The sequence below is a fragment of the Lissotriton vulgaris genome, chromosome 10 (genome assembly GCF_964263255.1).
Source record: "Lissotriton vulgaris chromosome 10, aLisVul1.2, whole genome shotgun sequence".
Taxonomy (NCBI): Eukaryota; Metazoa; Chordata; class Amphibia; order Caudata; family Salamandridae; genus Lissotriton; species Lissotriton vulgaris.
The window spans coordinates 626,969,079-626,994,929 of record NC_141698.1 but is presented as its reverse complement, the minus strand read 5'-3'; the positions used below and the strand labels follow the sequence as shown (position 1 = coordinate 626,994,929).

The 25,851-nt window shown below is 48.3% G+C and overlaps 1 protein-coding gene across 1 annotated transcript in view; it reads left to right on the top strand.

Moving 5' to 3' along the window:
* Positions 1 to 25,851, top strand: part of RHEB (Ras homolog, mTORC1 binding) — a 302,445-nt gene that overhangs the window by 195,949 nt on the left and 80,645 nt on the right. Inside the window, exons 5-6 of the mRNA XM_086941465.1 lie at positions 10,928 to 10,984; positions 11,072 to 11,119. Coding sequence (XP_086797591.1) covers positions 10,928 to 10,984; positions 11,072 to 11,119 — 105 coding nt within the window. The remainder of the gene's footprint in view (positions 1 to 10,927; positions 10,985 to 11,071; positions 11,120 to 25,851) is intronic.

The following is a 25,851-nucleotide window of genomic DNA, read 5'->3' as shown; positions in this document are numbered from 1 at the left end:
AACTGCAGAAGTGCAAATCTGGTTCCCAGAGTGACCCATGGCCAGCTAAACAATATAACGCCCTTGCGGGATTCCTCAACCCTCACCTTAACCCCATCTGAAATCTATCGCTCATACTGGATATTTACCAGACAGCCTGTTAACATGCCTTTCTCCAGCCTATCCTAAAAGAAATCAATGCAGATCCAGAAGCCCCTTGTGACTATAGACCCATCTCTCTATTACCTGCTCCCACAAAGGTCTTAGAGAAGCTAGCTTATCAGCAACTGGCCGGCTTCATTGAGACTATTGACCTTCTCCATGACTCTCAATCCGGTTTTCGGTCCGGCTATAGTACTGAATCAGCCCTAATTGAAATGGCGGATTCGATACGCTGGGTGGTAGATGGAGGTTCAAAGGCTGTGTAAGTGCTGTTAGACTTGTGTGCAGCATTTGACACCTTCTCCCATCCTATCCTACTGAACCAACTAAAGTCCATAGGAGTTCAGGGCACAGTATTGACTTGGTTAACATCCTTTCTCTCCGACCACAAACAGCAGGTCCGGACCCACCCTTTTACGTCTCCTACTAAACCTCTTAAATGGGGTGTGCCACAGGGCTCTACCCTGAGCCCGCTTTTTTTTTATGTTTACTTAACCCTGCTGGCTGAGATGATCTCTAAAACCGGGATCAAAATTACATCATATGCCGATGATACCCAGCTACCGTTCACCTTTAATGCTGTATCTGTCTCCACCTTTTAGCCCCTTAAAGTGTGTCTTAAGAACATTACGGCCTGGATGGACCGCAATTTTTGAAACTCAATGCAGATAAGACCGAGATATTATTTTTCAACCAACCCTCTCTTCTCTCCTCTAATTTGTGGTGGCCTGAGGATCTAGGCACAGCCCCACTTCCCAAGGAATGGGTTAAGAATTTGGGCTTTAGATGGGACAAACATCTATCCCTTGCCGTGCAGGTGCAAACAGTCTCTGCCGCCTGTTTTGGCAAAATCAAAACTATTAGAAAATTCATAAACTACCTGCCCAACTCTACTCGAAAAACTGTGGTCCATGCTCTGTTAATTTCCCATCTGGACTACGCGAATGGATTATACCTGGGTCTCTCCGTAGGCTTGCTCCGCAGACTTCAGACGGTACAAAACGCTGCGGCCCGTCTAGTTTGCGGCGCTCCACTCAGACAACACATCTCCCCCTATCTACGACCACTACACTGGCTACCTATCGCCAAGCGACTTGAATTTAAGGCTCTGACATTAGCTTTTCGGGCAGGCAAAGGTCTAGGGCCGGCCTATCTCAGGAGGAGACTTCGTCCATATTGTCAGTCCTGATCCCTACGGTCCAACACAACGCCACTCAATGTTTGAATAAACTACCCCTTCACTTGCGCCTGAATCAGTCAGAACTCTAGTTTCGCAAGTCTTTCAAAACCTGGCTATTTAGCCGCCAGGACTAGTGACTGCTCCTGCTTCTACCTCTCTCTCTGTCTGCTATAGCGCCGGACACCCCGTTGGGGTAGCTGTGCGCTTAATAAATGCCTTATTGTTATACTTCTCTCACTGGATGGTGAGCTAACTTAGTCAATATTATGGTTCATAACCGTTGGTCTCCAAAACATGTGGTGTATCACATTAGTGTTCTTGAACTCAAGGCAGACAGCATTGGCCTCACATCTTTCTAACTAGTACTATCTACAAACCGAGTTTCAGTACAAACAGACAATACCACAATGAGGTATTATTTGACCAAATTAGGGGGAACCAGATCGAGTACTCTGTTGCCAGACGCTCAGGCAATCTAGCATTGGAATGCTGGCAAGAAACTTCTCTTCGTGCAGTACATCTATCAATTTTCCAAAATCGCCAGATAGACCTCCTCAGCAGACAGTTCTACAAAAACCAAAAGTGAGAACTGAACAACGTTCTACAGTCTGCCTTTCAAGAATGGGGATTCTCAGAAATATGAACAAAACAGGGATTGGAGGGTCCAAGGGAATATTTATTGACCACACACTGCTATAGCCCCCAGGAATACAGTAAGAACAACAAATAATAGCAGTGGGTCAAGGCAAAAGGGAGTGACTAACTATGCAACTGACAGACTGTGCCCTCAAACCATGTGGTGTAAACTAACAAAACTAGAATCAACGGGGGTACTTCATTCAGGTTTGAAGAAAATACCCATCAGTATTCGACCTGTACCACCCTTTTCATCATCTGGGTTCCTCCATACCACGAAGGAAGATAGTCTACAATGGTTGTCTTTTGTTGGTAGACTGAAATGTGACCCAGTGATGTACAGCCAAGTAGTTAGGGCGACAGGAGACTACTATCAAGCAGTGCATGTGAAAAAGGTGTGATGATAAACAAAAAAGTGATATTAAAATTAGATAGACAGGAGGAAAAGAACTTTAATAAACACCTCGCTGCTTCTAAGTCAATAAAAAAGTACTGCGAATCTAGTAGTTTTAACTAATAGCTACTAGTGTATTCTTAAGTGGTCGACATGTTTCTGCAGATTTAAAGACCCAAGTGGTGTCTCCTGCGTTCTTCAGGACCGGCGACGCTACTGCTTAAAACACAAAACTGTGAAACTCAAAATGAAGTTTTCACCTGGGTATTTTATGAACATCATTCTCCCAGCAATTTGTACAGGAGAGAAAGACTCCGCCTCACCTGGCTATGGCTCAGGTAGTTGAAGCACCGCTCTGGCCGTCGGTACTCCAGGCGTCGTCCGAGCCATTCGCCTCCCCGAATGGCTCGGAGGGACGCCTGGAGTACCGACGGCCAGAATGCTCTGATATCCGGTACGGTGGCTGTAATATGCCTTGGGTCGGTATGGTAAGACACCATACTACGTACCAGCACTTAGAGAAGTTAAGACGTGCAGCGAAAGGTACAGAATGCATGTCAAAACTTAATTAAACAAGTATCAGTGTATAGCGGGAGTGAGAGCAAATGAAGTGGAGTACTCCGGTGCCCGAACCACAGCTGTGAAACGCCACACAAGGTAAATATAACATGAAGGTGCCAGGACAATCTACTTGGTAAATATCCACATTGCAGGGTTTACAGCTACCTGGACCTTATGCAATATGTCCATGGGGTATTCAATGGACGGTAGTACAAGTTACAAAAGCCCATAGCAAACACAAGTGTTAGTGGTGCATGGGAGAATGACATGACACTCCGCTATGGTTAAGAAACGAGGGCAGAGAAGAAACTGTTTACTCGCTGTATTAAGCCTACGCACCAAAATATTTGGGTGGATCCCCTGCCATGCTTCCGGGAGGACAGGAATGCCGTCAGACACTGGAGCCTGCTAGTCATTAATAGTGCAGGCTAACCTGTATCTTGATTCCTGGATGGTGAGGATGCGGGGCTGATGGGATTGGTAATCTTCTGGTCCTGAGCCGATAGGCGGCATTAGGTGCCGCCCACGTGCTATGTCGGGAAAGGGAGTCCCGCCTAAAGCCCAAAGGTGTATCAGAAGAGTGTTTTAACTAAAGCCTGTTGACTAGCGTTTCTTCAAAGGTAAATGTCACACGTGTGGTATATCTGAAAACTGAAACTGGGATAAGTATGAGTTGATAATCTGCTTTCCTCGATGATTTTAACTGGTGATTTTAACTGGTAATGTACATCCTCGATCGATATTCAGAGGGGTGTTAATCATGTATGAATAAAGTGAAACATTGAGTGGATAAAGGATTTAGTCAATAAAAGTGGCATATCTTGGCAACACTAAATGACAGGTAAACAACCACACCAAAGGAGTATTACGGAGTGGGTGGAACATAATGTGCCAATGCATGCGATTGTATTGTGATCCCTGTCAAAGAGAAAGAACGGCAGGCGTATTATGCAAGCGACAACCAAGGTATGTCATTGTTGAGTCCATGTTCTACTGTCCCCTACCTGATCACCCATCTCTGCTCGAACCTTAAGAGTTTTGATCAAACTGGGTGTGGTAGTAACAAAATGGGTTTGTCCAGGACAGTCCAGCTCAAATCCTCCTCATTGTGGTTCTTCTCCAAGTGTTTTGTCAGTTTAGTTACTTGTTTTTCGCACCTGATGGTGCTGTTATGTTTCAGTATACATACTGTTGCAGTTTGTATGCTGTTTAAGCACCCAGGGCTTTCCTGTTATAATATCAATCATCTTGGTGGTGGAGGTCTATGCGCATGCTCCACATGAGCCACACGGATAATGTCCTCTGTACGGGTGGGAGACCCCAAAGGGTGTTCTGTCTGGGTTGGGCTGGGTCTGGTGTGAACCAGACTGTCTCTGAGGTTGCAACTCCTTTTGAATGCAAAAAGGGTTTTTCTAAGATTTGTTTGTCTTTGTTAAGAATGTGCCAATTTTTGTGTATCACTTTTTTTAACCTAGTTGGATAAAGAGCAAAAACTGTTTACACAAACCAGCATGTTTGTGGATTCTCTGTCAGGCGGTTTATCTAATAGAACATCCCGGTAATTGTTCCATGCTCTTTTGGCAGAGATTTTAACCAGAGACAGTGGATAATGTCTATCCAGAAGGTTCCGCCGCAGATTTGTTGCCTGTTCTTTGTACTTCTCAATACTAGGTTTCTGATATAATTCACTTCCCAGAGGGCCAGCACTGGGGAAAAGAAGGAGGTCAAGAAATGGTAGCTGCGCCTTGCTGTGCTCACAGGTAAAACGTTAGAACGTCTTCTGAGTATTGAGCCAGGTGTGAAATTGCTCGATGGAAGGGGCATCACCACGCCAAATCACCAAGATATCGTCGATATAACAGATGGTATGGATTCTGTTCTGTCAAGACCTCACTTTCAAAGGTGTGCACATAAAGATTAGCAAGGCTCTGGCAAATGTACTCCCCATTTAAGTCCCTGATATCTGTAAATAAAGGCACTCTTCAACTTGAAAGAAATTTTCTTTCATGGCCAAGGTAGCACATCTCATGATGAAAGAGATCAGAGTGATGGTATCCGGATTACTGGCACAAAGAAGTCCTACACAGTGGTCAAAGTTTTGTCCTTTGGGATGCAAGTATATAGTGATTTCCACATCAAAAGATATTAGAAAGTCTGTTTGTGTCAAATGTCACATCCCTCAGTAGGTGGAGTATATCCTTATTCTCTTTTAAGTAGGTGGGCATCTGCTTAACCAATGATCTCCGGAAGTGATCCACAAATTGGGACAATGGTTCCAGAATGGAATCAATCCCCGAGATGTTTGTTCTCCGGGTGGATGTCTTTGCGGTTTGTGTTTCTTTTCGGGAGGACGTACAAATATGGAATGATGGGCTCGCTGGTTTTCAGGAATTCAGCCTCTTGAGATGTTATCCACTCATTCTCTAATGCTTCATCCACTATCAATGTTATGATTGAAGATAGCTTACTAATGGGGTCACTCTGTAGGGGTCTGTAGGATGTAGACACCACCAGTTGTCGTAAGCATTCCATCCTGAAGGCAGTTGTGTCTATTATAACTTTGTTGAGAGCACGCAATGTCGGCAGTTTTGCACGCTAGAGTTTCCAAGGCGGCTCTCGCTTGGCGACGCTTTTCATCTTGTGTGTAGCTCATGTCTCTTTTCCGCCTATATCACTCCTGTCCAGAGTGGTCAAGAAGATCAGGAGCGACCAAGCACAAGTCATTCTTGTGGCTCCGGACTAGGCACAGAGAGTTTGGTATCTCGAGCTTCTGAAAATGAGCATCGATCTTCCGACCAAGCTGCCCCTTCCGGAGAATCTTCTATCGCATCAGCAGGGGAGGGCCCTCCACCTAAACCTGTCCACCTCCATGCGTGGAGATTGAGTGGCCACTGTCAACAGCATTCGACCTTCCTCCCGAAGGCTGTAACGTTATCTTGGCAGCCCCACGTCCCTCCACCAAAACGGTATACACCTGGAACCAATTTGTGTGGCATGGTGCACAGCAAAGGTTGTGAATCCCCTTTGTGGCCCCTCTTTCAGAGGTTCTCCTTTTTACTCTTTCTTTTGCTCAGCAGAGCTCTGCTCTAAGCACTCTTAAAGGCCATCTTTCTGCCTTTCTTCGCCTTCCTGATCAGCCTTCTCTTTTCATGTCCCCTATTGTAAATAATTTCCTTAAGGGCATTACTCCCCTTTTTCCTCCTATTCCTTCCATAATGCCCCAGTGGGACTTGAACCTTGTTCTGACTTACCTTATGTGCGCTCCCTTCGAGCTGCTACATAATTGTCCACTCACTCTTGGCCTTAAAACAGCTTTTCTGGTTGCCACCACCTCTGCTCGTAGGGTGAGTGAGCTTAAGGGTATTTCGTCTAAGCCTCCTTTCCTTTCTGTTCATCCGGACAAGGTTGTCCTGCGAACTCTACCTTCTTTTCTTCCCAAAATGGTTACCTCTTTCCACTAAGCATTACTGCCTGGACAGCCAAGTCCGGAGAGACTGCTTCTTTGGCCGATCTGTTCTTCAGGACTTCCTGGTGTGAACTTGGTTCGCAGACCAACCTCCAGTGTTGGTATTGCTGGGGTATCTATTCTAAGTTAAGGAATCCTAAACTAATAGTCTCTTTCAGATGAACAAGTTACTTACCTCCAGTAACTATATATTTGTAAGAGACATATATTAGTTATGGATTCCTTACCGCTCCGCCCATCCTCCCTGTTCTGCAAACTAACTTCTAGGGTAAGGGACTCTCTTTCAGGGCCCTAGTTTTATGCACCAATGGTCAGTGTCTTGCATGGCTCTGCGCTTCTGGCGTGTAATGTCGTGTAAAGAACTTATGTCATTGCGTAGGGGCGTCTTCTAAGTAGATACTGTGATGTCATTTCAGCAATCACGACACCAACGACTAACTCATAGTTGACCGACGCACAGGGGTACTGCTGAAGAACAATTCTCCAGATCCAGTCTGACGCCTGGCGGTAATTCTAAGGTAAGGAATCCATAACTAACATAAGTCTCTTACACGTACATCTTACCCGAAGGTAAGTAGCTTGTTCATTAAAATCTATTACTCTCTGGCAAAGAAACAGCCTCCTGAAGGCCCCAGGGCTCATTCCATCAGGTGTACAGCTGCCACCACAGCTCTCCAGCTTGGTGTCCCGGTCCTTGACATTTGCCAGGTGACTACGTGGGCATCGCTACACACATTTACCAAGCAGAATTACCTGCACAATCCGGTGCATAGGGGGGGCCCGTTTGGTCCTACAGGACTTTCCGGTTTGAACTGCGGCTAGATGACTATCAGCTGGACAAGTTTCTTAACTTGAGTAACGCCTTATTCTAGTAGAGCCATGATCTAGCAGCGTATTTCTTGCTGAAACACCCATCTTTCCCGCACAGCGCAACAGTTTTTAGTGTCAGAGCTATTCCTCTTCAAGGAACAACTAGGTGTCTAAATATCCCACTGTCAGTCACATTCATGGCTCCGTGCTTCTGGCGTGTAAAGTCCTAAAAAGTACTGACGTGAGTGCTGAGATGGCACCTATATAGACTACACAAACGTCATAATGACAGACACGACGACAGACATCATGCGGAGTTGAGCGACACCACCTTCTGGCGCTTAGGAGTACTGCTCAAGAAAAATCATCCAGATCCAGTCTGACGTCTGGGAAGTTCACAGGTAAGGAATATGTGGCTAGATCATGTCTCTGGCAGATAAGGCATTACGAAGATAAGGAACTTGTCCATTAAGATGCCTGTGAAACAACAAAAGCTCCTGAATCATTCTCTTTCCTATCCTAAGAATCTCATCTGTGTACCTACCACAGTATACCACCTGCTCATGGAGGTACATTGGACTGGACCAAACATTCTCCCTCTCATACAAACCCATAAAGAGGTCTGCATAAGACGGTGCAAACCTGGATCCTATTGCAGTGCCAAGTTTCTGTTGGAGCAACTTCTTACCATATAAAAAGACATACGTATTTAGGTTAAGAAGCAGTTTGAAGGGTCAAATAACAAGCTGATTCAGTGTACAAAAAAGACATTATGGTTTCTAAGCCTTTCTTTTGCTTGATACTTTTGTATAAACTGGATGAGTCCATGGCAACCAAATAATAGTCATCCACCCTTTGAATGTCTGCAGTTTGATTGAACAGGTCTTTGGTATTGAAAGCATATGAGGTAAACCTCAATATACTAAGAAACCCTCTGTGTGTGACCCAATCACCGAAATGATGGGACATCAAGGGGGGATTTTCCCTCCTTTATGGTTCAAAGGAAGGAAGTAGATAATTGGTGATCTGGACTTGGCTCTACATTTAAATGTTTATGTTCCTCAGATGTTAGTAGACTAGCTTCATAATACTTTGGTTTGCTATGTAATAACGTCTTAGATGCACGAGTGCTGCTTTGTCCTCAGTCCTACAGTTCTGTATCACATTCAGTTGTCTTTCAGCTTCTTTATGATCTTCAAAACTCATGATGATCACATTTCCCTGGTTGTCAGCTTGTTTAATGAGTCATAACTCTGCAGACGTACTATTATGAACTTCCATTTTCTTAAGCACGTCATATTCATTAAGTACCAATTTCTAGAAAACCTCATTTACATTGTCACTACCAAATTCATGTAGCCTGGTTTAAGTCCACTATCAGGATGTGTACTTTGTTATTCAAAATTGGCCAGCCAGATCCTCAATATCTAAAGTACTAACATCTTTCAAACTCATTAGTTTCAATAGCTACTAATCATTGATGGTTCTGAACATGTATCCTTTTTAACTGAGATATGAGGTCTCTGCTTTAGAATTTTTATCAAAAAATCAATTCAAGTCTAGTAAATCTTCGTAAATCTGCTTTTGCTTGTAACTCCTCAATGTGTCTCAAGGAGCATAATTTAATCCTTTATTCAGCATTTTTAATTCTTTTGTGGTAAGTATTCTGTATGAAAAGTTTGTAACTATTTGTGTTTTATTCTCTCCTTTCCAGGTCCGTGCCTTGTTTGTATCCCATACTTTTTTTGTCTTGTGTCCTTTTTATCCAACTCCTTTACCTCTTTTTCCCCTCTTGTTGCCTGGACTTTAGAGCCCGTTCCTCTCTTCTCTCTGCAGATGCTCTTTATTCTACCATCTGCATCGGTTTAAATTCTTGTAAAATCTATTTTAAACGGACAGAATTTTTACTAGTAGATGGTTCACTTGTGTTTAAAACATCTGAGTCAAAGTTTTCACTCCTTTCCTGAAATATGAATGTACTTGGTTTTATTATATGCTTTGGTAGAGTTCTATTTTTTTCTGGGCCAAATAATGGAATTCAGAGGCTCTCTGTCCCACAAGGTTTAGTTCTTAGAATCCTCAAAAGTAGCTAATCACTTAGCCTAAATCATATCTGATTTTGTCAAATTTGTTTTTTCTTCAGGTAAACTGGTGCAGTTCCTAGCAGGCACTTATATAAAAGTTGGTCTACCAATTTAAATGTAATCCTTTAAGTAACAGTGTGGTAGTGGAGCGTGTTATGACCAGCCCTGATGCTGTTGAACTTCCCTAGTATTGAAACTATCCTGCCTGCCATGTTTTGGACAAATTGTAACTGTCTTTTAGGAAATTCCACCATGTAGACCAATTGATTTATGATGCTTTTTGACTAAATAGGGTAGGATGTGCTCAAGCCACCTGCCCTAGAAAAAAGCTACACGAATCACAGTTCTGTTCACAGCACCTCGTATATTAACCCCACAGTGCTCCAGGACAGATTGTTAGGCTGCAGTCAAAAGCTCATCCTTTAGTGTGATTCCTGGTATTTCAGATGTACTTATTGTTTAAATTATTTTTCTTAAATGCTTGAACAAGAAAGATATTTTCTGAGGAGCTTATGGCAATCTGTAGTAGATAAAATGGAATCAGTGCCTTCGCTGTGTATAGAACTGCTAATAACTTTTTCTGTCAAAGTAAATGATTAGATCAGTATCATTGTGTCCTTGTCTGACCATCTTATTTCACTTCTTAGTTACACCCACATTACTTGTCATGTGCTTTTTCTTAGCTCATGCTTTTTCCAGTGTGTATTTGGCAATTGTGTTGGGGAAAAAAAGTAGAGGGAATATTGAAATGGTCATAAATGCTGCTCATAGCAATATGTTTGAATCTGGCATCTGGCTTTGCATTGTCCTTCTCCCTCGGTATTCAAGGTGTCTTATGGAAAACCAGGTGTAAATTAAAATGGACCTATTTCTGTAACTGATGTTGGTGCAGGAATGCTTTACAAACAGTCAGAGATTCAGCAAATTATTGGACTTCTCTGGATTTCAATTACATCACTGAATAGGTTGTTCTGTATATTAGACTTTAAAGCACACTCGCCTAACAATACAGCTGTCTGAAACACTTATATAGCATTCAGCTTTTTCCAAGAACCTCTTTCAAGAGGACCAATAAGGGCATCACTTTGATTCAAGCCACAGATTACTGCAAGTTGTACAGATTGGCCCAACTTCATTGATTTTACAATGTATCGATTGTAAAATCAGAGAGATGTTTTTCGTTCGTCGTCTCTCATTCTTAAGAATGGCAGTAGACATCCCCTTTACTTTGTGCTACATCGAAACTGCACTAGTTTATTTCATATATATGGATTCCGGAATATAGATAGATCTAGTCATCTCCGTTTCATTTTAACACTAGGATTCCCTTTCTTTGGCTTAAAATCTCTACATTGGCTTTGGTACCAAGAAGCCATTGTACTGTAAAATGAGTTCTTCAAATATCACACAACAATATTGTTTACAAATTGGCTAATTGTGTTCATGGATGACCACTTATCGATTTTCATGTAATGTCTAGGAAATGTAATTTCAACCCTGTTTGACTTATTTTTCTTTTCTTAATGTCATGCAGTTAAATGTTGGAAATGATCTCTGCAAATTACAGGCCCCTGCAGATGTTCTTAGTTTAGTATGAGCTCCATTCCTCACCCAGATCCCCAAGTTAACTTTTTTCTCTTCTTTTTCTTTCGTAGTTTTGAAGTGATTAAAGTTATCCATGAGAAGCTCTTGGATATGGTTGGAAAAGTACAGTAAGTGATGTAAATTGTATAATTCATAAATTGTACTTCACATTGGGTAACTTTATTACCTAACACTGCTTTCTTCTTTCGTAACAGAATCCCCATTATGTTGGTTGGAAATAAAAAGGACTTGCACATGGAACGGTATGTATTGTGTTGCAGAATTTTACACCGGCCTCCTACTTTCTGCTCTATTTACATTGCCTCTTTAAGTCCAAGTTGAAGATCAAACTTTTTGGGAATAAAAGAAATCCGGTTTTATATAGAGCTTCCAAAAAGTCAACATAACACATTGTTTTACCTTCATAATAAGTAGTAAACGTTTGCTATTTACATCCTTTATGGTGTTTTACAACTAACAATTTCCATAAATTTTAACCAATCCACAAACTGACTAAAATATTCAAAAAAAGCTATCATTAAAGGTAGGCGCAGAAAAATAATGTATGGTTGTTTTACATCACACATTCCATTTGTAATAAAGTTGTTCCTCTTGCATCATCGCTGGCTCTGTTTTTTAAATAGGGCATGCAAGCAGTCCTTCTCTACTGGACCTTGGTGTTATTTTAAAATGCATATACAATCATTACACTGGAGCCCAGCTTATCTTCCTCTGCTACTTTGCACAATTTATCAAGAATCTGCACTTAAATGGCCACCTAACCTACCAACAAGGTTGCGTTAGATTCCCTTTTGCCAGTTCATGAATGAATCAAATATCAGCAATTTTTATTATAGGATTCTTATCTGTATTATAACTGTATATTACTACTACATTTCTAATGGCCATGGTAGGAAATTGAGCATTTGCAGGTTACAATGAATCCAAACTTGATCAAGATCTTTCTTCAGATTGAAACCAGCAAATTAGTCTGTATTTGTGATTTCACAAGCTGTTTTAGTGAATGTAAAATTTCCTAGCTATCGTGAAGAAACGTTTAAATTCTATTAAGGATGCGGAGGCGAGGATTATGCTCAAACTCTTCCTTTATTTTACCGCTCAGCAGCCTTAATGGAGTCAAAACAAAAGACTACAATCCCATGAGTTTTTGCATTGACCTAGAACAACTATAGAGATAGGTCCATATAAACAGTAGTCCGGAACAACACTTCCTCTTTCTTTAGGCGAGTAAAGTTATGCGGTTTCCCGATCAGTAATCTTGCTTCTGGTCCGACCCTGTCAAGGCAAAGAGGCTGTGTCCGTACACTGGCGAACCAGCCAAATGTACAATTGCAAAGTACAGCAAGTTTCAATCTACATCATGGAAACAGTGACATCAGGTATCATGGCAAACATCTGTCAACAAGCATATTGTGCAATAAGTAACTGCAGTCATAGAAATACTTAACCAACAGACGCTGGAGAAAGTACACAGGGAGGGTACAAGCAGGCAAGGTGCAATGGGAAGAAATAATCCCCACCTCCGCGTCCTTAATAGAATTTAAACTTTCCTTCATGATAGCTAGGAAATTTTGCCTTCTATGTCGGGACGGGAGGCTCGGATTATGCTAGATCAAAGCTTATCAACCACTAGCGAGGCCATGCCTAAAATAGACTTGAAATAGAAAGCCTTAAAAACTGAGTCTAAGGACCAATCTGCTTCCCTGAGGATGTCCTCTAGATACCCCCTAGTGCAAATGCTTTGAATGCCATGGCACCCCTCACAGAATATGCGCCAAAGGTGGAGGTAGCTATTCCAGCCTCCTGCAGTACCCATCGCACCCAGCGTGCAATTATAGCAGCCTAGACTGATTTGAAAGGTTTCTTTAACCCGTTCGACGTGATGACGGAACCGTTCCGTCATCAGCTGCGGTTGGGCTGTGCTGATGACGGAGCGGTTTCGTCATGGCCCTGCCGCCGTGCCTGCGCGGCGCGTTCTATTGAGCGGGCGGGGCCATGACGGAACCGCTCCGTCACAAGCACAGCCCAACCGCGGCTGGTGACGGAGCGGTTCTGTCACCAGCATGCGGCCGCCCCGCCCACTTAGCGCTGCGTCGGAATAGCCGCCACACCGATGTGGTTAACTAATATTAAAAAAACGGTGAGGCCCCTGGGTGACAATACGTCAATGTTTCATAAGCCTTGAGGCAGCGAACCACTCAAAATTTAAGATGACCGGGGAAGGTTTGATACTATTTACATCCCTCAAGGAGGCATACCTCGGACGAGTGGGGAAAGAAAGTTGAATATCTCATCAATCTACAAACCAGGGGGTGGTCCCCCACTGGGATCTCATGTAGAGGCGCATGACCTGCCGAAATAGCAGAGTGGCCGGCATTAATTGAACGGTAAGCCAATCCCTTCTCAGCCAGCTCCGTCAAGTAGTTCACCACATGAGCAACCCCGCCCCCCACGGGATCGTAATTCCGTCGCAGACCCCAACATGACCACTTGCGCCAGGCCCATTTGTATCACTTTACCGTGTACTCCGGCCACGCCTGTCTGATGAGGGAGGCACTCCCTGCCGAAAGTCCAGGGATTTCCCAATGACGCTTGTTATCTTCAATGCTATGAGGGTCAGAGACCCCTCTTGAAGCAGAGGGTGCAATTCGTCTATCAAACTCGTCAGCAGAAGAGGAATCTGGGGTAATTGGATTGGAAAATCCGTAGAAGGTTCCAGTACAACTGGAAACCAGACTTGCGATCTCCAAAGCGGTGTCACCAGGATCACCTCTGCTTTCTGACGTCTGATCAGAGCTGTGAGCCTTTGAATCATGGAGAAGGGGGAAAGTCGTACCCTTGGGAAAAAAAAGTCAAGTCCTCGAGTAACTCGTCCTTCACCTCCGCGAGAGGATCCCGCCTCCAACTGAAAAGGCGAGGTAGTTGGTGATTGAAGCGCGATGCGAAAAGATTCACCTGACAAGGACCCCAATGATCCATGAGTCCCCGAAATAACCTTGGATCCAACTTCCAGGCACTATAATCTTGCAGGTGCATGGAGTGCCCGTCTGCCATGTGGTTAAGGCTCCTCAGAAGGTATTCTGCCTTGACGGACAGATTGTGCCGAAGAGAGTATTTCCAAAAGTCCTTGGCCAGATCTGCCAGAACCTTAGACCTTGTGCGCCCCAGGCGATTGATATATTGCACCATGGATACAATGTCCATCTTTAGGAGAATATCGCAGGACGCCTTGTCGGCTGCCAAGCTCGGATCGCAAATGAATCTGCCAAGAGCTCCAAACAATTGACGTGGAGATTCCTCCATTGAAACTGCAGAAATGGTCTTTTTGGAGGAAAAATCGGTCAGGTAGGCATCCTTCGGGTCGAGCCTTAACACCCGGTCACCTAGTAAAAGAACATCCTGGGCACGGTTGATCCCTTCCATTTTGAAATGGCAGTAAACCACCCACCGATTGAAGTCTCGTAGATTGATCACTGGCCTGAAACCCTTTTCTTTCTTTTCAACCAGGAAAAGATTGCTGATGAAACCCCTGGGATGAGGGGAGGCATGAATGATGGCTCCTTTCTGGAGGAGTTCTGCCACCTCCCTGTCGACCAACTGTGATACTTCTCATGAAAAAAACAGCAGGCAGGCTGAGACTGTTGGCGCCGGGTGCCGTGGACTTCTATGTGAAACCAAGAGACCGTCTGAAGCACCCACACATCTTGTGTAATTTCCGCCCACTTGTGAAGAATCCCCCGTAGCCTTACCCCAACCTCTGGCAGGAAAGAAGGGGTAAGCCTTACCTGTGACACCTCCTGGTGTATTGTTGGCTCCTCGGACGCCGCCTTTCCCGCCACGGCCTCTCGAGGGGTAGAAGTCTCCGAACCACTTCCAGTCCTGCCATTGCAAGGAGCGTTTAGTCTGGAGCCTGTGGGGATTGGAATGGAAGTGCGGCCGGAGAAGCGCCCCTGCCTCTTCTGGCCTCTCCAAAAAATTGCTGGCTGAACACTTTCCTAATGGAGAAAGAGTTGACAAAGTGCTTTAATGACTGGCGCTCCGAAGAGACCTCAGTTCGCCACAGAGTCAGCCTTCGTGGTAGCCAGTTCATCAAGTCTGGGTTTGATTTTAATGAGCAGAGAGCCTCTGCATTCCGTGGAAAGTGCACAGTTTGCGTTTCCGAAGAAACACAGAGCCTTTTGGGCCCAACCAGAGAGTAATGCCGGGTCAATCAGATGGCCAGTCTCGGTGACATCTTTCGCCATATCAAGAATATTTGTTAGCTGCCCCCGGATATTTAGCACCTTATCTCGGTAAGACTGCCAAGAGCGGTCTAGACCCTTGTTTGAGTCTTTAATAAATTGAGTGATGAAGGTCGCCATTTTAGAATCCATTTCAGGGGTATGAGCCACCTTATTCGCTAGTGCAGGCCGGGGGCATTCTGCTTTGAGGCAGCCACAGACCTCCTGGTCTATCGGCTTCCTGATGTGGCTGGCCACGTACAACGCCACCCAGGGCGCAGGTATCCAGTTTACTGAACAGTGGTGATATATATCTTCAGGGTTTAACATCCCTGAGGTATCAGTGGACTCGGTGGCTTAAGGTTCCTCCAGCTGGGATTTCTTGGCGCCCACTTCCAGGCGCCAGGGTTTACTCGAGTCAGGCTCATTGTCCGGATCGGTGTCCGCTCCGGTATTATCTTCTGCCTTGTCTTGAGGGCAGGAATTCTCCTTGGAATCTCTCCCGGTTAGGTATCCTCTAAACGCCGGTCTCAAGGTGCCTCTTTAAGAAGGCCAGGTGCAGCCATTCAAAGGCATCCAGTGACTGGGCTTTAGGGTGACTCGTGTGCGCTTTGCCTCTGCTTGAGATCCTAGGAGGGTCTCTAGCGCCAGAGGCTGCCCACCCCCTCTCCATCTCCCCTTGATGGGGGCATGAAAGTCCTCTTAACTGTCAGTACAATAATTCGACAATGTAAGGGCTCCAGCGCCGAGGACACCGCCCTTTCTAAACACTCCTCAATCGTGTCCACTAATTCAGCATGAATAGGGAGCAAGGAGGACTCCTCCTCGACAGGTTCTCAGTCATAGAACTCCCCTGCCATATTCAATAAGTGGTCAGGGAAGAACGAGCCCCAGACGAGGTGTGGGAAGAACAATTTGCCTTAACCAAGGCTTGTTTGGTCAGGAAAGGGTACAGAAAACGCTCCACGGATAAGCCGCACTCTGGAGCTGATGATAATGCAATATCAAGCCAACATTCTCAAGAGAAAAAAAGAAAGCCCGCTTAGCCTTACTCGGAGCTGCCACCTGCGTGCGTGACCCCGCTGAGAACTGGAAGAGTCAGCGCAGTGCGGCGTGTGGATTGCCAAGAATGCAAGAGGGAATCCCCTCTGTTGGGACCAGCGAGTGTGCTCCGCCCTCTATCGGGTACGGAGCACACCGTGCCTCTGAAGCAAGACGAGAGGGATTCCCTTGCCTTCCGGAAGCCCTCGCAAATGCCCCTCCTCTAAAGGGCATAGAACGGGTCTCACTATTTGTCTGACATAGGACAAGAAGGCTGCCAGCGGGTACAGTTTTCCAGGCGCCTAGAACCTTCAAGCTGCTCGGCGGCAAATTCACTTGCAAGAGCAATTGAAGGCAACCCAACACCGCCAGACAACTTTCAAGAAGGAATGGAAGCCGTCAAATGGATGAAGAGCAGCTGCCTACAACTCAACACCGACAAAACAGAAGTATTCATCATGGGCCCAAACCCCAATCGCTGGAATGACACATGGGGGGCCCCCCGTCCTCGGAAGCCCACCCACCCTCACGGACCACGCACGAAACCTTGGAATCCTCCCAGAGTCCAAGCTCAAAATGGACCGCCAGATCAACTCCGTCGCATCCTCCTGCTTCCGCACCCTCAGTCTCCTTCGTAAGACCTCCAAATGGATTCCTCTCAAGCACAGAAAGACAGTAACTCGCGCCCTCGTCACCAGCATGCTCGACTACGGCAACTCACTCTATGCCGAATAAATAAACCTCGCCCGCAAGCTACAAAACATCCAGAATGCCGCCGCAAGACTGGTCCTTAATCGGCCAAGACACTGTCACATCTCCCAGGATCTGCGAACACTCCATTTGCTCCACATCGAGGCTAGAATCACCATCAAGATTCTCACCCATGCACATAAGGCCCTCCTCGACACGGGACCAGCATACCTGAACAGCAGACTCAAATTCCACGCACCCCAAAGGACCCTACGATCAGCCCAGCTCTCCTATGCAGTGGTCCCCCGCACCAGAAAGACCAGATTGGGACGTCACTCCTTCCTCGTGGCCAGGGCCTGGAAAGCCCTTCCGCTCCACCTCAGACAGACAACGCTCTCCATCTTCGTGAGAAACCTCAAGACATGACTCTTCGACAGATCCCCTCCTTGATGGACTGGAACCTGTACCCCCTCTTCCAGTGCCTTGAGACCCTTACGGGTGAGTAGCCACGCAAAACAAACACCTGATTGATTGATTAAAGGTGCAATAGCACTCAAGGCACCGTACGTGCTACGCAGGCTCGCCTCAGTCAATGACGGACAACAGGACCCCTGCGGAACAAAGAGCGTGAGGACACCGGACGGCGTCCTGCGATCGAGGCAACGCGCAAGAGACCACACTCAAACCAGGTAGGCAAGCAGCACAAAAATGCTCAATGAATGATAAAGAAACAGTTGTAAGGAAAATCACTTAACTGGCTGCTGAGCCACAAAAAAAGAGGCAGTGCTCTCCCTTTCTACTGTTTATATGGACCTATCTCTATTGTTCAATGCAAAGACTCATGGGATTGTAGTCTTTTGTTTTGACTCTGTTGTTAAGGCTGCAGAGTGGTAAAATAAAGGAAGAGTTTGAGCATAGTTAACATTCTCCACAGACACACTCCCAACTACTCACACATGCAGTCACATACCCATACAACCACTTGTACACCCACTTACAGACCTATACAACCACACACTCCGAGCCATACAACCACTTGCACGCCACCACTCACGCCTACTCACATGCCCATACACCCATACAACCACTGACAGACCCATTCATCCACTCACATAACCACTGACAGACATACAGGTACAGCCACTCACACACCCAATAACAGATACAAAGAAACCCAATGTGTTTCTGCTCCTTCAAGTCTTGATCACGGGTCACAGTCTCTGCCTTTCAACTGCCCACGTATTGGGTTTCTTTGTACCTGTGTGCATACTCCCTGTGATAATGCACTTGTAGCAGCCTTTAGCGGGTGTCTGTGAGCCTTTCTTGGAGACAATGTGGTGCTGGATTTATTAGCAGGAGGCTTTTTCCCCAAACACGGACACCCAGGGCCTAGGGCTCGTATGGGGAGTAGCGTATGGTGTGTGTGTGTGTGTGTATGTGTATATATATGTTTATATATATATATATATATATATATATATATATATATATATATGTATGTATGTGTATGTATATATATATATGTATATGTGTATGTATATATATATATGTATATATATATGTATATGTATATATATATGTATATATATATGTGTGTGTGTGTATATATATATATATATATATATATATATATATATATATATATATATATATATATAATCAAGACCAGTAATCGGGCTTTGCACTGTGGGAGTAAACAAAAGGGAAAAAGGAGGGACAAAGAGGGAGGGCTGACAACAAGCAAGCATTTTGACAGGACAATTGAAGCAACCAATTAAAAGCAATGGGTGGGCTGAAATCCCACGGGAGTAGATGCAGCATTTCTTGAAGAGACCGTGCATGCATCTCTTAGGCTCGCCCTAAAAACCAAGTTTTTATATCTAGAGGCCGAAAAACTTCGCAAATCCTCGCTATCTCGTGCTGCCAACACTTCAATCTGAAAGAAACACGTTAGTATTAGATTCCTTACCTTAGAATATCCCCAGGCGTCACTCTGGATCCGGAAACTTTTGCGTAGCAGTACCCCTGCGCGTCGGTAGGAGTCGTCTACAGGCGTCCCCTGCGGCTCCGCGTCCGTCGTTGGCGTCGTGCGCCGTGATGACGTCGCTGGAGTATATAGACGCCGCCTCCGCGCGCTGACGTCAGTTCTTCTTTTTTCCGTGCCAGTTAGCGCAGATCCGAAGAGCAGTACTCCGGTCTTTTGACCAAAGTTTTGAATCTTTTTGATAATCTTCTTACGGTGCCGGTAGGATGCCTGGTGTAGGAGAGTAGGGTCTGCAATCCTATGATCACCCCAGATTTTTGCTTTTTGCTTCACTGGTTTACGACTTCTCTGGCTGTGGGCCTGCTAATCAGACCCACAGCCTTGCTGTTCTCTCACTAAATTGACACATGTACCTTAGGTGCATTTACCAATTTGTACTGGGCCACCTTATCAGACCCTGTAACTCAGGGCATAGGTGTACCCAGGGCCTACCAGGGGCTGCAGCATGTATTATGCCACCCCTGGCTGGCCATCTAAATCTGACACAACTGGCTGCACGACAGCTGGGGCAAGGTGGTGTAGTCACCCCTTGCTTTAGATATAGTATACCTATATCTAACCCTAAAATGGGACACCCGTATTCCTATCAGTCACTCCTATGGCAGGCCTTGACTAACCTGAAGGCAGAGTGCTTGGAATCGTGTGAGATGGTGCTCTGGCATGACCTGAGCCCGTTTGCAGCTTGCGGAACCAAGTCCTAATAGCTGTTCCATGATAACGCATACCATATACTCTTAAGTGCATTATAATCCTCGCGGTTATATGCCAACTCTGGTATCGCTTTATCAAAACATGTCGAGTAAGGTGTCATACAAATTAGAATACTAACCCCTCGCCAATTCTGGCGACGGAGTTAGCATTCCACCCTTCTAGAGGGTCACGACATGTATGTAACTGTGAACCCCGGTTAAAGTTAACTCAAGCCTCAGCATCACAAAATGGATGCTGCCACCACAGACACAAGTCTGACCTCCTGCTGCTGGGAGTCCTTCCAGCGAGGGAGGCTTGGACAAAAGGTTTCCTGTCAGGGCCGGTGCTAGCACCATCCCAGACAGGGTTTTGTGTAGGCAGGGCTTTAGAGGAAGGTGACTGCAAGTGGCACCCCGGTGCTCACTATGCATCTGCCGGCTAGAACCAGTTCCAGGGGCACACCAGCCCCTGAGCTGGGGAAAGTCCGGCATGGGAGAGGGGTGTAACCACCCCCCTTCCTGGTCCCACCCATGGGCAGGACCTAGTCGCGTGCCAGCCCCTTTTCCTAGTATAAAGATAGGAGCGGGCCCCCTTCCAAATTAGATCTTCTTTGAATCCTGAAACTACTTTCTACGAAAGGAGCTCAAGACTTCTTCCTAAGATTTCTCCCTTGTGACTAAGGAGTAGTCACCCTGCATCCGCAGGCACCATCCAAGCATCGCGGTCTGCTGTAAGTCTCTCCTCCGGATCAAGACTGCCCAGCTCGACGAGAACCGGCTTCCCTGGCACCTCTGACCTCAACCTGCATCATCAGCCCAGATGAGATTCGTGGGTGTGACGAGACCTCGAGGGACCGGCCATCTTCAGGACTGCACGACGCTTGCCCAGCACGACCGCCGAGGGATCCTCGAGTGAGTGCTTTGGGGTGTGAGAAGCCCCAACCCTGAGCAGCTCCAACACCGAAGTTCAGTCTCCCAGCCTCCACGAGGTCTGCGTGGGGCCCTTCTGCTCTTTGCTGCTCACCGCGTTGTCTGGCTACTAGCCTGCTGGCTTGTGGCCTTCCCGACGACAAACGGCGACATCAACACCGCTGGTCTGGTTGCTCCAGACTGGCCCTTGCTCCCCTCCAACAGAGGAGCACCCCGGACCCTCCTGGTCCACTCCAGACGCCATTTTAAGTCCACCGCGTGGGCTTGCATTTGCCAAGACTTGTTGCCCCAATCCTGGGTCCAGCGACGTCGACAGCAGATACCATCGTGGGACAGCTCGCACCTCCATCCTGATCGCCGACAACGCCTCCTGGTCCGTGAGACTGCAGAGCCCAGCGTCGCCCACTCACCTGGTCGAGGTGACTCCATCCGGTGCCATCCTGGTGCCCATCTAATCACTGGCTAGTGATTCAGAACTTGGTCCCCTCTGCTTACAGGTGTCTTCCAACTTCGATCCAGGCTTGGATCCCTCCGAATCTCTTCACTGGTCGCCTGCCAGCAATTTCTTCTTTCAGGCTCCATAGACTGCGACGAGGATTCCAGACGTCTTTCCAGACCTATGCATCCGCAGCCCCTGGGCTAGGTAAACTCAGCATTTCGGTGCTCCAGCATAGCTTTGCTATCCAAGGGTCCAGATCCTTTTTCGTTTCAGCTCTACCTAGTTGGATTCGTCCGATAACACTAACTTTACGAAATCTAGCATCCATAGCCTTTGTCCCGCATCCCGCGTGAGAGTGCACACTCTGCACCCTATCTCCCTAGGTCTCCTGCTAGTAATCTGAAGGTTCAGTAGTCAAGTCCTAGCGATCCCAAAGCCTATTAGTACCCCCCCCCCGACGCTGAGAAGATAGAGGAGTTCCTCATGGCCATGAGGAAGCAGTCTTCTCCGACTGGGCCTACGGCGCCTTCGGGCCCAGTGCCCTCGTCCGAAGGCCCTAGCGGGTCGGGTGCTCCTGCCTCGACGCCGTCGGGTGCTCCGGCCCCGGCGCCGCCGACGGCACCGGTCCCGGCGCCGCAGGGGCCTTCAGGGTCGACGCCGGCTGGCCAGCCGACCTCCCCGGCGCCGATCCCATCGGGGCTGCCCCCGACGCCGTCCCCGCACGACGCCGGTCCTCGGGTTCCGGCTCCGGGCGGCACCGCCCCCATACCCTCTCCGACTCCGGTCACGGAACCGAACCGGCGTCGCACGACGCCGAGTCCGGCGCCGATGGGGCCTATGAACCCCGAGGAGCCGGTCTACTGTGTTGATCCCGAATATGATGAGGAGGCAGATTATGGAGAGGATTGGGAGGGGTCTGAGGACCCTCTGACACGTGAATGTCAGTACACTGCGGACTGGGCAGGTGACTTGAGTGACGCCAGTGGTCTAGACGACTCCCCTAACCCTGGCTTTGTCTCGCCTCCTACCGTGGCTTCGGAGGAGGGGACTGCTTATTCAGTGGTGTTGATGAGGGCTGCCAAGGCCTTAAACCTTGAGCTCCCCGTCGCGGCTGTGAGGACTAACATCCTCACTGAGGTCCTCAAACCGCAGTCATGCCCACAGGAGCCACTGCTGCCGTTCAACGAGGCCTTGTCTGACGTTCTTTTGGGCACGTGGTCCAGGCCCGCTTCAGGTTCGCCTGTTGATAGGAACGTGGCCAGACGCCACCGTCCGTGTTCGGATGACCCCAAGTTTCTGTCCACCCATCCCACCCCTGAGAGTCTGGTGATCCAGGCCTCCACTTCCCAAACCGCATTCCCGTCGGCCCCGCCCGTCAGGGAATCAAAGAGGTACGACCAGTATGGCAAGAAGGTCTTCTCGTCCCTGAGTCTGGGACTGCGGTCTTGCAACACCGCATGCCTCTTGGGCCGCTACACCCACTCTCTGTGGGACAATAAGTGGAATTGCTGCCGAAATGCCCACCCGAGGTACGGGCAAAGCTCGGCAAGGCTATGATTGAAGGCCGAGACGCAGCAAAATACTCCCATTAGGTGTGGTCTTGATACGACCGACTCGCTGGGCAGAGCGATGTCCACGACGGTGGCGATTCGTCGCCACGCCTGGCTGAGATCCGCCAACTTCTCGGCAGATGTCCAGAATGCTTTGATGGACATGCCGTTTGATGGCTGTCGCCTGTTTGGTGACAAAGCGGACCACGCGCTGGATCGCTTCAAGGACTCCATGGTCATGTCCAAGTCCTTGGGTCTTTCGACCCTGCGCCAGCAAACGGGTTCGTTTCGCTCCTTTCGTGGCCAAGGAAGGGGCGGTCCCACACGTGCTGCCAGCCACGCGCCGCAACAAACGTATCAACGCGGTGGCGGCCGTGGAAACCGCCGTGGAGGCGGTCAGGGATAACGGCGAGGTCAGGCCACACCTCCCCCCGCAGCATCCGCCACAAAATCCTCCTAGTCCGTGCTTTCAGGCCCATGTGATGCCAGTGGGTGGCAGGGTTCGCCATCACCACTCCCACTGGCGCACCATTACCTCGGACAGGTGGGTGCTGCAGATCGTCCGAAGGGGCTACTCCCTCCCCTTCGAGACCACTCCTCCAGCCATGCCACCGCAGAACCACCATGTGTCGGGGGACCACTTGGCACTTCTGAAGGAGGAAGTTACGGCCCTCTTGGCCAAGGGGGCCATCGAGCGCGTTCCTGGGCCAGAAGTAGGGCGTGGTTGCTATTCCCACTACTTTCTGGTACCCAAGAAGGACAAGGGGGGCCTACGTCCTATCTTGGTCCTAAGGAACGTCAACGGCTTTCTCTGGAAGGAGAAGTTCAAGATGTTGACATTGGCTCAGGTCTTGGCTGCTCTCGACCCGCAAGACTGGATGGTAGCGTTGGACTTGCAGGATGCATATTTTCACATCCCCGTCCTGCCGGCCCACCGGCGTTACCTGCGGTTCACAGTAGGCCAAGAGCACTTTCAGTTTATCGTGCTCCCCTTCGGCCTTACCAGCGCCCCACGGGTGGTCACAAAGGTGATGGCGGTGGTCGCAGCCCATCTGCGCAGGTTAGGGGTTTCAGTCTTCCCCTACCTAGACGACTGGTTGTTGAAGGCGGGCTCGCCCCAGACAATCGTCCGCCACCTCCAGATGACGGCAGACCTCCTGCACGAGCTGGAGTTTTCCATCAATGTGCCGAAATCACACCTGTGTCCCTCTCAAAAGCTCCTTTTCATCGGAGCGGTTCTCGACTCGGCGCAGTTTCGGGTTTATCCTCCGGAACGGCGAGTCCAGGATATACAGGCTTTGATTCCCATCTTCCAGCCGTTATCCCGGGTTTCGGTCAGGTTGACGCTGCGGCTGCTGGGGCTGATGGCTTCCTGCATCCTTCTGGTGCATCACGCCCGGTGGCGGATGCGGGCTCTGCAGTGGGACCTGAAGTTTCAGAGGGCCCAGCATCAGTGCAACTTGTCCGATCATGTCTTGATCTGAGGGCACTGTGAGACAACTGCAGTGGTGGCTTACGGACCGCGATTGGGTCAGAGGCAGATCCCTCTCCCTTCCCCAACCGAAGCACGTTGTTGTGACGGACGTGTCCCTCCAGGGCTAGGGAGGCCACTTGGGAGAGGCGGAGATCAGAGGCATCTGGTCTCCAGCGGAGTCCCGGCTCCATATCAATTTGTTGGAGCTACGGGCGATTCGTCTGGCACTGAAGGCATTCCTCCCCTTTGTCAGCGGGAGTGTAGTGCAGGTGTTCACGGACAACACCACCGCCATGTGGTACTGCAACAAACAGGGCGGGTGGGGTCGTGGACCCTTTGCCAAGAGGCTCTGCGCCTCTGGCAATGGCTGGAACATCAGGGAGTTACCCTGGTGGTTCAACATCTGGCAGGCTCTCTGAATGCCAGGGCGGACGAACTCGGTGCTCGATGGATCACGAATGGCGTCTGAACTCTGACGTGGTGCAAGGCCTCTTTCTGCGATGGGGAGAGCCTTGGTTAGATCTATTCGCCACAGAAGAGAACGCGCAATGTCATCAGTTCTGCGCGTTGGAGTTTCCAAGACGGCACTCGCACGGCGACGCCTTTCGACGCGAGTGGAGTTGCGGTCTGTTATACGCCTTTCCGCCTATACCACTTCTGCCCAGAGTGCTGAAGAAGATCAGGCGCGACCGGGCCCAAGTCATCCTTGTGGCGCCGGACTGGGCTCGAAGGTACTGGTATCCCGAGCTACTCAGCATGTCAGTCGGTCCCCCGATCCGCCTGCCTCTTCAGGAGGACCTACTGTCGCAGCAGCAGGGGACGGTCCTCCACCCGAACCTGTCCAGCCTCCACCTCCATGCGTGGAGATTGAGCGGCGACAGTTGAGGCCATTTGACTTGCCTCCTGAAGTCTGTGATGTGATTCTGGCAGCCAGGCGTTCCTCCACCAAGTTGGTATACGCCTGCCGGTGGAACAAATTTGTGGCATGGTGCACAGCAAAGGCTGTGGATACCCTTTCTGCCAAGGGCTACCTTTCTGCCCTTTCGGCCTTTCTGAGGCTGCCTGATCAACCTTCTTTGTTCAAGTCCCCTATTGTAACAAGGTTCTTGAAGGGCATCACACACATGTATCCTCCTGTTCCGTTTGTGATACCTCAGTGGGACTTGAACCTGGTCCTAACTTTCTTGATGTGTGCTCCCTTTGAGCCACTTCATTCCTGTCGTCTCCGTCTCCTGACTTTAAAGACGGCCTTCCTGGTTGCCATCACATCTGCCAGGAGAGTGAGTGAGCTCCAGGCTCTTTCTGTCAAACCTCCTTTCATGTCCATTCATCCAGACAAGGTGGTTCTGAGAACTAGACCTTCTTTCCTGCCAAAAGTAGTCGCTGCTTTTCACATCGGGCAGTCCATCACCTTGCCCTCCTTCTTCCCGCCTCCGCATCCTTCAAAGGATGAAGAGCGGCTCCATCGTCTGGACCCAAAACGTGCGCTTTCATTTTATATGGATCGCACACGCCAGTTCCGGGTGGATGACCTACTGTTTGTTGGCTACGTGGGTGCGAAGAAGGGACGGGCGGTGCATAAACGGACCATCTCCCGGTGGGTCGTTCTATGCATCAAAGCGTGCTACTCTTTGGCTCGAAAGGAGCCTCCTGTTGGGCTGAGGGCCCATTCCACTCGGGCCACGGCGGCTACTACTGCCCTGGACCGGGGAGTCCCCTTGCAGGACATTTGCCAGGCGGCTACGTGGGCCTCGCTGCACACTTTTGCGAGGCACTACTGCCTGGACAGTCAAGTCCGGAGGGATGGCTTCTTTGGCCGTTCTGTCCTCCAGGACTTTCTGGTGTGAAATGGTATTGGTTCGCAGACCCACCGCTGGGGTTGGTATCTCTGGGGTAT